Genomic DNA, 13301 nt, shown 5'->3' on the forward strand with positions numbered 1-13301 from the left:
TGCAAAAGTATTATTTGACTCTGGTGCAAACCAAAGTTTTATAAATACTTCGTTCTGCCAAGTCCTTAATTTACCTTTAACCAACCTTAGGCAGATTCTTACAGTCGAAACGGCAGATGGAAATTCTGTTAAAATAAATAAGGTTTTGCAAGGAGGAATGATAGAACTCTTAGGCCATAAATTCTCTGCAAACCTGTTACCAATGAACTTAGCCGAATTCGATGTCGTATTAGGAATGGATTGGTTAATAGCCAACCATGCTCGAATTCTCTGTGATAAAAATTCCATAGAAATCCATACACCCACAGGAGAATTAGTAATAATTACCGGAGACAAACCACAAAAGCCACTGAAATTTATTTCAGTAATGAAGTTGGCAAGTTATTCAAGAAAACAAGGAATAGTATATATGGTTTCAGGAGTTGTTAATACCAAAAGTAAGAAACTGGAGGATATTCCAATAGCATCCGAATACCCAGATATCTTTCCAGAAGAATTACCAGGATTACCACCCGATAGGGAGGTAGAATTTAGAATTCATCTAATTCCAGGAACTATACCAATAGCCAAGGCACCCTATCGGTTAGCACCTACTGAAATGTTAGAATTAAAGAAACAATTAGATGAATTACTAAGTAAAGGATTTATACGACCAAGTTCCTCTCCATGGGGAGCCCCGGTGTTGTTTGTAAAGAAGAAAGATGGATCAATGAGAATGTGTATCGATTATAGGGAATTAAACAAAGTCACAATTAAGAATCGGTACCCATTACCTAGGATTGATGATCTTTTTGATCAATTGCAAGGAGCTAGATATTTTTCTAAGATAGATTTGCGCTCCGGATATCATCAATTAAAGGTACAAGAAGAAGACATACCAAAAACTGCTTTCAGAACTAGGTATGGACATTACGAGTTTACAGTCATGCCCTTCGGATTAACAAATGCCCCAACAGCATTTATGGACATGATGAATAGAATCTGTAAACCGTACTTGGACAAATTTGTGATCGTCTTCATCGACGATATACTTATTTACTCCAAAAGTCAGGAGGAACATTGTGAGCACCTACATGCACTCTTAACTTTGTTAAGAAAAGAAAGGCTTTATGCCAAATTCTCGAAGTGTGAATTTTGGCTCAAGGAAGTGAAATTCTTAGGACACATGGTGAATCACAAAGATATTCACTTAGATCCCTCCAAGATTGAAGCCATCACCAAATGGGAAGCCCCGCAATCAGCAACGGAAGTTAGAAGTTTTCTAGGATTAGCTGGTTATTATAGACGCTTTATTAAAGATTTTTCTAAGATAGCCGTACCATTAACCAAGTTAACCTGTAAAGCTGTAAAATTTGAGTGGGGACCAAAACAGGAAGAAGCTTTTAGGATTTTAAAGCAAAGATTAACAAATGCCCCAATCTTAGCATTACCAGATGGAACAGAAGATTTTGAAGTTTACTGTGATGCTTCTATGCTAGGATTAGGATGTGTATTAATGCAACGCAAAAAGGTAATTGCGTATGCTTCAAGACAATTGAAAAAGCACGAAGAAAATTACACAACTCATGATTTAGAATTAGGAGCAGTAATTTTTGCCCTTAAGATTTGGAGACACTATCTGTACGGAAGTAAATTTACTGTCTATACAGATCATAAAAGTTTAAGGTACATATTTGGGCAAAAAGAATTAAACATGAGGCAAAGAAGATGGATGGAAATCCTAAGCGATTACGACTGTGATATTCAATATCACGAAGGAAAGGCAAACGTAGTCGCAGATGCCTTAAGTCGTAAATACCACGAAAAGCAAAGGCGAATTCGTGCTCTTAGATTAAATCTACAGATAGATTTAATGGAACAATTAAAGAACGCTCAAACCACAGCAATCAAGGATGATGCTGAAGGAATGAAAGGACGAATTTGAAAGAATTAGAGCAAGGAAATGATGAAATTTGGAGATTCCATAAGAAAAGAATTTGGGTACCTAAACAGGGGAATTTAAGAAATAAGATTTTAGAAGAAACCCATAAATCTAGGTATACCATGCACCCTGGAAATAATAAGATGTACCAAGATTTAAGAAATAATTTCTGGTGGATAGGTATGAAAAAGGATATAGCTAGTTATATATCTAAGTGTCTTACTTGTTCACAAGTTAAGGCAGAACACCAGAAACCTTCAGGGTTACTTCAACAATTAGAAATGCCTGTTTGGAAATGGGAACTGATAACTATGGACTTCGTTACTAAGTTACCCAAAACCAGAAAAGGTAATGATGCGATTTGGGTAATCGTGGACCGATTAACCAAGTCAGCTCATTTTCTACCCATGAAAGAAACTTTCAGCATGGCAAGATTAGCAAAATTATATGTAGATGAAGTAGTATCCCTACATGGAGTTCCACTCTCGATTGTATCGGATAGGGATAGTCGTTTTACTTCACACTTCTGGACAAGTTTCCAAGAAGCCATGGGTACTCGATTAAATTTAAGTACGGCTTATCATCCCCAAACTGACGGACAAAGTGAAAGAACCATTCAAACATTGGAAGACATGCTTAGGGCATGTGTAATAGATTTTGGCGGAAATTGGGATGATCAGTTGCCCTTAATTGAATTCTCCTATAACAATAGTTATCATACAAGTATTGAAGCTGCCCCTTTCGAAGCACTGTATGGACGCAAGTGTAGAACTCCAGTTTGTTGGGCAGAAATAGGAGAAAATCAATTATCAGGACCTGAGATTGTACAAGAAACTACCGACAAGATTACTCAAATTAAAGAAAGACTAAAGACCGCCTCAGGATCGCCAGAAAAGCTATGCCGACAATCGACGTAAGCCATTAGAATTCAAAGTCGGAGATAAGGTACTTTTAAAGGTTTCTCCTTGGAAAGGAGTAGTGCGATTTGGAAAGAAAGGGAAGCTAAGTCCAAGATACATAGGACCATTCCAAGTAATCCAACGAATAGGACCAGTTGCTTATCGTTTACAATTACCAGAAGAACTAGCAGGAATACATGATGTATTTCATGTATCCAATCTTAAGAAGTGTCTATCTGACGAATCTCTGGTAGTACCTCTCCAAGATATACAAGTAAATGAAAAGTTGAAGTTTATTAAGAAACCACTCCAAATAGAAGATAGAAAGATTAAGTTTCTCAAACATAAACGACTGGTGCTAGTCAAGGTCAAGTGGGATTCAAAGAGAGGACCTGAATATACTTGGGAACTGGAATCGGAGATAAAACACAAGTATCCACACTTATTCCAGTAAATCTCGAGGACGAGATTTCTATTAAGGTGGGGAGGATGTAACAACACTCACCAAAATTAGTATTTATTAGTAGATTATATGTTATTATATTTACCCGGAAACCCTAATTGAGAAACCCAAGTGATTTTACATAAACCCTAAAATTTTCAGAACAATCGGAAATCAGGATCAGGGCTCCTAAAACTCAGGGGGTTAAACCCTAAGTTACAATTATCTAAATTAAACGTTGTCGAAATAAAATTTTACGAATCCAGCGACTCAGGAAGGCTATGCAAGTGACGGGGCTACCCTAGGGTAGATGGTCACCCGCCGCGACACGCGACAGGACTGGTGTCCTGTGTCGCGACTCGCCTGGGGAACCAAATTTCAGTATATATAGGGGGCTTGGCACTTGCAGTTTGCTGTTCGTTCGACGTAAAAATTCCAAATATACGTTGAGTTATACACTGTTTAATACAAAACACACATGAAAAACGAAACGCTGCCGCGACAAACAGGGTAATAACTCAATCGCTGCTACGATTAAATATCCGATCGATTTAAACTATCCAACAAGATGTTTAAGTGCTGCCCGCATTAGGGTTATACTTTGTTATTCGTCGTGATTCTGACAGGATATTTGGGTATTGCCCAAATTCGGGCTATGCTCTGTTATTCGTTGTGAATCCGCTGGATATTCGAGTATTTGCACTATGTCATTCGTTGTGAGGGTTACATCTCGTGAATTATCGTAAATGCTGTATTAGTTACTGACCTAGTTTTCGTGTGCATTGTTATTTGAATTAGGTTAATCAAGCTAATCAGTAGGCTAAACCTTCGCTGGTTAAACTTGCAATGTGAGTCATTCTCTTTTTATCAACTGTTTTACAATACCTCAAATTATTTTCAAAAGTTATAATTACAGGGATTAAGTCGTGGTTATCTTGAATCACTGGCTAGTGGGGTATTGTGCACATTACTAATCTCTCACGGTTAGGCAAATAAGTCCTAACAGTGATAATCGTCATTACTTGGGGAAGGACCCAATAGTGGCATGACCATAGTCACCAGGAGTGACAAGGCGCCAGATAAAAATAAGATACTGCCATTGTAATAGCTCTTGTGCTGTAAATTATAACTAGGTGTCTTTTTATTAAAATGAATGATTCACTCAGTATTTCCCCGCTAACAAAATATTTTTACAACATGTTTCAGGTGACCTACTTTGAATCAAGTACAAGTGCTCAGGAGCACTCTGAAGCTTAAAGTAGTGGCTCGAATAAAGAAATAAACATGTTTGTAAAATGAAGAAATTATGAAATTTCTCTACTGTAAATTACGGGGTTTATCCCGAATTATAAATAAATAAAACTCGGATATTTTCAAGTTTAAAACGATCCTGATAAGACTTCCGCTGTGAACATGAATACCACGTGATTTCTGTCCCGCGGCTCCTGGACCGGGTCAACCGGACACGGGGGCCGTGACAAAAAGACACTTTGAATTTTCATAATCTCATTACTTGTTTTAATCTCTACCGAACCAACCCCCGTGTGAACAAGAAATTGCTTTCTCCCGTTTGTGTCTCAACCCTAATGATGTGTTTAATGCGTTTAAACACATTTAGATTTCCGGCCATGTGATGTTTAAACACAGAACTACCGTACCATATGTCACGCCAGGGCCCTCCTTCGATACCGACAACGATCATCTCCTGATGATCTTTGACTCCTTCTTCTTTGTTCTGTATCCCCGTGCTCACTGCCTGCCGGATAAGTTGGGTTGCTTCATCGGTTTCCTTCTTCAGGCATGAAGAAATCTGGTGCCCGGGTTTTCGACAGTAAAAACAAATCTTTTCCCGATAACGTTGTTTATTCTTGCCCCTCATCTCGTCTGTACAATGTTGACACGGTAATAGTGTGGATGTTGATCGAATTTCAGTCGTCTTCTCCTTTCCTTTAGATGCTCTGATACCACTTTGTTGGGAATCAGAAGACGAATATGCATGAGAGTGTGATGGTGCAGCGGAATTATGTGTGGGGTTAGTGTTGTCATAAGCGATTGATCCAAATTGAATGTGCATATTGAAGATGATATTGATGAACAAGTGCAAAGAAAGGAATGGACAAATCTCAGTAAAGTTAAGAAATTTCTTGATACCGGACATTGTTTCCGGTAATTTGAATATATACATACGAGTTTTGGCGGTTCGAATTGGCGGGTAACTGTCAAGGACAGTTATTTGAAAGGTTTGCCCGCTTATCTACCGATCATTACAAAAACGTATCATTAACTAATCTAATACATATCATATGCAGTTCTACTTATATGTTCGAGTAATAATAAAAGAATAAAAATAACTTAGTTTAATAAATCCAACATAACCCCCCTTAAACTTGGTTATGTTTCCGAGCTTGATCTAAAACACTTCGATTCGCTTCATCTACTGCCCATCTTGCATAGTTGAAATTGAAGCGTTTCCTTCTTTTTCCTTGATTCCAGTCTTCATCATCAATACCTGCAAATAATGCAACTTGTGCAGCCCCTGCATCTTTCATGGCAGCCACCGGTGGACCTTCCTTCTTCTAAGACCGTCTCCTTGTCCTGCACTCTCTTTTGAACAACTTTAAAATTATAATAATACTCTAGGATATCGAGATACATGGCATATGTGACTCTCATGTAATCTCCGTCTTCATAATCGAATCCTAGATCATTTGCTATTGCAGGCCACAAGTTCTCCGTTGTTACATTCCTGTAACCTCCGTCCACGGCCACCAACAAGTACAGACTCAGTAAGTTGATCTTTCTCTTGTGTGAAGTAACTGGTGGAACCGGCCTTGTTGTGATTCCCATATATTCGAATAGAAACCATTTAACCAGTTCTTCAAACTTTGAATCGAGTATATGTTTATATTTGAAACAAATTCTCGATCATCCAGTAAATTCATAAATGCTCTACAATCTTCAAATTCGTTGAATTCCATGGCCCTAACGATCATAATACTCCAATATGTCTCTTGTGATGACAGATGAAGTTCTTCGAAATAGGAATTCAAGTAACGTTGTTTGAACTCTTCATCAAATACCCATTCTTCAATTACGTTTTGCTTTTCTTTTAACCCAATCTCTTCTTCCCTTGTTAACCCACTCTCTTCATTCACCGAGTTATTCACCGGAACAGAAAACATGGAAAAAATTATGCAAGTGTCAACATCTTTATTGAGAGTGAAACCTTGCATAGTCAATTGATCCATGCTTAAAATGTTTCAGTCTAATTCTGGAGAGTAAAAGACACTTTGAATTTTCATAATCTCATTACTTGTTTTAATCTCTACCGAACCAACCCCCCGTGTGAACAAGAAATTGCTTTCTCCCGTTTGTGTCTCAACCCCAATGATGTGTTTAATGCGTTTAAACACATTTAGATTTCCGGCCATGTGATGTTTAAACACAGAACTAACGTACCATATGTCACTCCAGAGCCCTCCTTCGGTATCGACAACGATCATCTCCTGATGATCTTTGACTCCTTCTTCTTTGTTCTGTATCCCCGTGTTCACTGCCTGCCGGATAAGTTGGGTTGCTTCATCGGTTTCCTTCTTCAGGCATGAAGAAATCTGGTGCTCGGGTTTTCGACAGTAAAAACAAATCTTTTCCCGATAACGTTGTTTATTCTTGCCCCTCATCTCGTCTGTACAATGTTGACACGGTAATAGTGTGGATGTTGATCGAATTTCAGTCGTCTTCTCCTTTCCTTTAGATGCTCTGATACCACTTTGTTGTGAATCAGAAGACGAATATGCATGAGAGTGTGATGGTGCAGCGGAATTATGTGTGGGGTTAGTGTTGTCATAAGCGATTGATCCAAATTGAATGTGCATATTGAAGATGATATTGATGAACAAGTGCAAAGAAAGGAATGGACAAATCTCAGTAAAGTTAAGAAATGTCTTGATACCGGACATTGTTTCCGGTAACTTGAATATATACATACGAGTTTTGGCGGTTCGAATTGGCGGGTAACTGTCAAGGACAGTTATTTGAAAGGTTTGCCCGCTTATCTACCGATCATTACAAAAACGTATCATTAACTAATCTAATACATATCATATGCAGTTCTACTTATATGTTCGAGTAATAATAAAAGAATAAAAATAAATTAGTTTAATAAATCCAACAGCGTCATCATTTGATGACTTCTTCCCTGTGGATACTCCAAATCCGAAATCATATTACTTTAGTGACAAAACAAAGTTTTAGATTTTATTTTGTATGTTTAAATTGAATAAATACTTGGAAAGCAACAATAGTTTTCATCAAGAAAGAATGAGGGTCCATAATAAGGGAGAGAAAAGAGTTGTGGTTGATTACCGTCTTGATTAAAGAGACTGTTTATTAGACCGAGACAAGTATTAAGCTAGATCATATTATAAGTTTATATGTATTTATATTAGGTATAACATAAGTTCTGTTATGTTTTTCTATTATTAATAGGGTTAACCTAAGTTAAGGGCGGTTATTCTTAAACCCCTCGGTTGTATATAGTAAACGATGTATGTATCATTCAGATTCACCAATTCATTATCTGAACATCATAAACATTCTGATCTATACCAGCGAATTCATTCCAATACTGTTGATCGACTAAAATAATCTTGACTCGGGGAAAGATGATAGCAGTCTATATTGAAGGTATTTACTGAGAGTCGCATTATAAATAAATACCAAGTCAACCGGATGTTAACTCTAACGAAAGGCATGTATCAAAGTATCATGGAGAGTCGAATAGCAGCAAAAACTGTTGATCTTGGAAACAACTGTTAATTCAGTTGGAGGGATCCCAGTTGCTTTCGCAGGAAGAGGACGCAAAACAACAAGCATACCCAAAATAATGAATGAATTCCTTTATATAGACATGAACTCCACAACTTAATAAGATATAAAAACAAGGGAATATGATTATAGTTGCTCTAGAATTTTACTATGTACATTCCCTTTAGAACTTGTCATGTGTTATCATACTATAACATCCTAAATAATCATTAACCAACAACAAAAAAAAAAATATTTTTCAGACTCATGAAAGTCTAATCAACCACTAGAAGAATTTGGTACAGAGCTAGCAACCAATTTGTTAGTAATTCCAGATTCCGGTGATGCTGGTTCTGTGTGTTGACCCTTCAACAGACCACCATCATCCACCACAATATCAACCACCTCCGGTTTCTGAGTATTCAGATCATCATTCTGAATCCCTTGTAAAGTTTCCAACACTTCTTTCATCGTCGGCCGCATATCCTTTTGTTGTTGCAGACACCGGAAAGCCAGCTCAGCCACTAACGCGGTCGTCCTCCTCACCTGCCCATTTGTCTCAAACCCGATACTCTTGTCAACCAACTCATCCAACTTATGGTTTTGAATCTTGGTTACAGCCATATTAGCCAAGTTTATATCGAGCCTGTGCCTGCTGGTGTCAACGGCTTGTAATGAAGAAATGAGCTCAACTAAGACGACCCCAAAGCTATAGACGTCACTCTTGTCTGTCAAATGATAACATTGGTAGTATTCGGGATCAACATAACCAGGCGTCCCTTGTGGCGCAGTGGACACATGTGTAACATTTTGGAACAACCTTGACAACCCGAAATCAGCAACTTTGACTTGGAAACTTTTATCCACCAAAATGTTGGTAGTTTTCACGTCACGGTGAATGATGCCTGATTGATGTAGATAGGCAATCGCGTCAGCTGTTTGTATAGCAATGTTGAACCGCACGGACCATGAGAACAAACTCGAGCTTGAGTTTGCTAGTTTTCCATGAAGATGATCGGCGACTGTGCCATTGGGAATATACTCATAAACTAGAAGAAGTTCTCTGCTTCGTTTTGAGGTGCACCCGTATAGTTTCACTAAGTGATCATGATCTAACCCTGTCAAGATCTTAACTTCGTTCATGAATTGCTCCATGCGTTTGAAATTGTTTTCGTATAAACGTTTGACAGCAACTTCTCGACCATCAAGAAGCTTACCTGAAAGCAGAATCCAAAGTGTTAAACCGACGCCTCATAGATTTCGACACAACATAGGTTTATAAGTATTACCATAGTACACTGTTCCAAAACCGCCATCTCCAATTTCTCTAGAATTATTAAAGTTATCAGTAGCGATTTCTAATTCTTCATAGGTGAAAACCTGAGCTCCAAAATATGAGCTTTTTCCGAACTCTCTAGATGTTTCCGATGTTCTTGGTGTAGGAAATGAAGGGATGCTGGAAGTGAAATTAGAATCGTCACTGGTTAGTCGTTTGCTTGAAAACTTTGTCAGAATGGCTTTGCTCTCTGTTTGGGCGGCTGATGCTTCGTTGATTGTGCGCTTTTTTCTCCGTTGTCGGCAAACAAAGATTGCCCATCCGATGCCAACACCAGCAATAACCGCTCCAACGATTGGAAGTACTAGAATTCGAAGATAGAAGAGTCAAATTTTAGTTTCTTGAAACAATGACAGATGAAGAAACTTTAGTCTGTTTGGTGGAAGTAAAACACATACCTATACTCAGAGAACTAGTCTTTGAACTCCCTGCAATTATATAAAAATTTAAGAAAGTTTTAGCTTCAAACTCATCTCATCAAAACATTAACTTAGAGTGTATATGAACAGTTCCGTATAAGTTATAAAACTTGATACTCGTTTCTTTTTTAACTTGCAAAATACAACATGTACATTGAATTTAGGATAGGTAAACTACATTTAAAAGAAACTTATAAAAATAAACAGGTTAAACGAGTCAATCTGTAACGCCAAGTTTAACTGAACATGACTAGTTTAACTAAATAGGTTCCTGATCTAAATGAAAACTAACTACAGCTTGTTTAAACTAAACCAAACTGGTAAATTTCATATTAATTTCGTAAAATCATACCCCTATGATTCTATAAATTAAAAAATGGTCCAAAGAGGGAGTCTATAATAGATACAAAATCGGCCTAACAAATTACATTAATTTCTTGGCGTCGCCTTATGGGATTCCTTCCATTTTAATACTGTTTATTATTTTTTGTTTTGTTTGTTACCTAACTATAATAATAATTTGTATAAGCTAAGATGTGAAAAATCAAGATTATTTATGTCTTCTTTCTTAATATTTAAAACAATTAATCTTGTCTAATTTGTTTAACGTGGACGTAATACTATTATAGACGAACAAGATGTATATAACCTCACCGACCAAGCTGCTTGTAGTCTAGCGGTATCATTGTGTGACAAAGATGTATCACTTTTCATGAGGTTAAAGGTTCTAATCCTATCGTGACAAAAAAGGTGTAGATTTAAGATTATAGATGGTGGGTGTGTGAACATGGGCACAACTTAAGTAGGGCGGGAGGGTGCGGCCGACCACCCGAACTTTTCGCTCAGTAGTGGAGAGTATGTAGTTTTCGTATAGAAATGTTTGGGTATATACGTTTTCGACCCCGCAATTTTATAGAAATTTTTAGGTCCGATGACTTCTGCCCCCGGGTCGGAAATCTCAAGCTTCGCCACTGTGTGTGAGTTAGCAGACGAGAAAATTACTTACCTCCACTTTCGCCAACATTGTTACAAGTTAACGAGAAATTCCCACTGGTACAATAACAGGCAAACAAATCAGGTGACGTCGAGTTTGACCCACATTGACCATCAGACTGAATACACTGCTCACACTCATCATCATTCGCAGTCCACTGTAGGTTGAAACCAGCCGTCAAAGCCGAGCTCAGATCACTCCTCGAAGCACCACTTGTCGCTAATCTAGCAGCCGAAGACTGATTCACCGGGACTGTTATATAACTGTCGCACAGGACAAAGAAATTGGCAATGTTGGGGCTGATCAAATTGGTTAAATAGAAATAACTGTCACTTTGGGTGTTATTAACATTGCAACTGAATCTATGGCCCGCTGGTACCGATATCCCACCGGGTATATTAGTATCACATTTGTAGTAGAGAGATATGTTCTGTTGATCAAAATTATCTCCGTTGAAAAGTGTGGAGTTGTAGGTGGTGTTGTGGAGGTATTCAGGGCAGTCATTGGTCCAAAGATCGTTTCTAGCGATGGTGATCGTTTGTGTACTGCTATCGGTGTCCAGGACTCGATAGTTTACGGATTTGTATACGAGCTCGGGGACATCAGATTGGCAGGTTAGTTGAAAACCCGGGTGGCCGCAGTAAGCAGGACGGTCAGACCCCCAAAATGGGTACTCGAGTTGGATGTTTCCACATTTGACTGACTGGCGACAAATATCGTATGGTCGAGTTTTTTGGCAGCGTAGGACGGGGAAATGGATTACGGTGGCTAGAACGACTGTTAGCGCGAATAGGGAAGGGGTGAGGTCTAGACGGTGGTTCATGGTGGTCGCGAGTTGGGGACAAGTGGTGGTATGAGAGGAAATGATGAACTAGCTAGAAATTTTTGTAACTGATGGGAAATATGATAGAATAATTGTCTATTTTCATCAACAAGGAATAAAAACGTTTTATATTATGAAAGAAGTTGATTGAATAGAACTATAGAAGCTTCCAGTTTGACTAAAGAAAGTAATTAGAACATTAACTATTGTTTACAAAGTTACAACTTACAAGGATCAAATAGTCTACAAACTACCAAGTATAATTGGTTATTTGGTTTGTGAGATGATCCAAAACTAACTATATTCATCATCTAGACAACCAATTTCAAACTCTAAAGCTTTTTTTTTTTTTCAACTTTATCGATGTTGATTTATTTCTTTTTATTGTGAAAGTGAATGAATCTTTGATTTAAGTAATTTATGTGTTTATTTTTATTAATGTTATTATTGTTATCCAATCAAAATTAATTTTTTTTTTTTTTTAATTTTGACTCGAGTCATCAAGTTTAGATTTACCCTATAAAAGATAGTTTGATGTAATAATTTAGTTATTTAATATTTTTTTTATTTTTATCTCAGGAGTATAGTTATTATATTTAATTATGTTTCTACTCTAATGGAGTAGCAAAACTTCTAGAAGCAACTAAAATAGAGAGGTCATGGGTTAACGAGGGTGTTTAGGATTCCTTATTTTAGCCGACTTATAACTTATTGACTTTTTGAAAAATTAAATGATGTTTGGGATTGAGAGTGTATATGAAGGGAAAAGTCATAAGTAGTTTGGAAAAACTAAGCCAAACACCCCGAAAGTCTCATAAGGAGTGAATAAAAATTTGCCGTTAAAAAATATATTTATTTTTTAGAATTTTAGATGTAGCTAATTTATTTATAGCTATTTTATCTTAAATAAGTTTTACCACAATGATAATCTAACAATTAATGTATAAATATAACATCTACACTCAAAATTAATTATATCTTATGTAAGTGTGTGAACAAATTTATCAGAATTGGACTAACTTCTAGTATGGGGAGCCAAAATTCCAATTTTGGGTGCTTTGGTACAAATCTATTGTCTTAACTCAACTATGTTGTTATTTCTGATTATGAAGGAATTTAGCAAATTCTAATGTTGAGTCTTCGAATTGGAACTTATCCAAAAACATGTAAATGTATTTGGACCAATTGTACAAAGCTAAAATGGCTAGAAAAGACGCAAGTTAAAACGAACATAAGTTATTTTTGAAAGAATATGGAATAGAGAATGCTTTTTGTTATTTGATGATCTGTATCTCCACCGAATACAATGAATATAAATAGCACTAAGGGTCCACAATTGACTCCTATGATTGTGCATATCGAAAACAATCAAATCAATGTAAATAATATAAAGATAATAATAATGATAGTGTTTCCTTTAATATTCCCCCTCAGCTTGAACGTGGATATGCAGCAACGTTTAAGCTGGATCGGAAAGCCTCGAATGAGTGTCGTGGAAGGCCCTTGGTGAAGATGTCGGCGTACTGTTCTGAGGATGGCACATGGAGAACTTTGATCTGACCAAGCTGAACTTTTTCACGAACGAAGTGAATGTCTATTTCAACATGCTTTGTACGCTGATGTTGGACAGGATTTCCAGACAAGTAAATTGCAGAGACGTT

At 37.2% G+C, this 13301-nt stretch overlaps 1 protein-coding gene across 1 annotated transcript; it reads right to left on the reverse strand.

Annotated features, from left to right (window-relative positions):
• Positions 1 to 8145: 8145 nt before the first annotated feature.
• LOC110889806 (LEAF RUST 10 DISEASE-RESISTANCE LOCUS RECEPTOR-LIKE PROTEIN KINASE-like 1.4) lies at positions 8146 to 11785 on the reverse strand. Its single transcript, XM_022137371.2, has 4 exons — positions 10830 to 11785; positions 9803 to 9832; positions 9358 to 9708; positions 8146 to 9285 (listed from the first exon to the last, which is right to left on the reverse strand). The coding sequence occupies exons 1-4, from the start codon at positions 11638 to 11640 to the stop codon at positions 8348 to 8350; spliced, it is 2130 nt and encodes a 709-aa protein (XP_021993063.1). The 5' UTR covers positions 11641 to 11785; the 3' UTR covers positions 8146 to 8347.
• Between the last annotated feature and the right edge of the window lie 1516 nt (positions 11786 to 13301).

This window comes from Helianthus annuus, chromosome 9 (genome assembly GCF_002127325.2).
Source record: "Helianthus annuus cultivar XRQ/B chromosome 9, HanXRQr2.0-SUNRISE, whole genome shotgun sequence".
Classification (NCBI taxonomy): domain Eukaryota; kingdom Viridiplantae; phylum Streptophyta; class Magnoliopsida; order Asterales; family Asteraceae; genus Helianthus; species Helianthus annuus.

Bases quoted from the DNA above. Each gene is read 5' to 3' on its own strand.
- LOC110889806 (XM_022137371.2), bottom strand. From the start codon at position 11,640: ATGAACCACCGTCTAGACCTCACCCCTTCCCTATTCGCGCTAACAGTC. The intron at 9,833-10,829 runs GTAAGTAATTTT...ATATAATTGCAG, and splicing joins CAATGTTGGCGAAAGTGGAG to GGAGTTCAAAGACTAGTTCT. The intron at 9,709-9,802 runs GTATGTGTTTTA...TTCGAATTCTAG, and splicing joins GACTAGTTCTCTGAGTATAG to TACTTCCAATCGTTGGAGCG.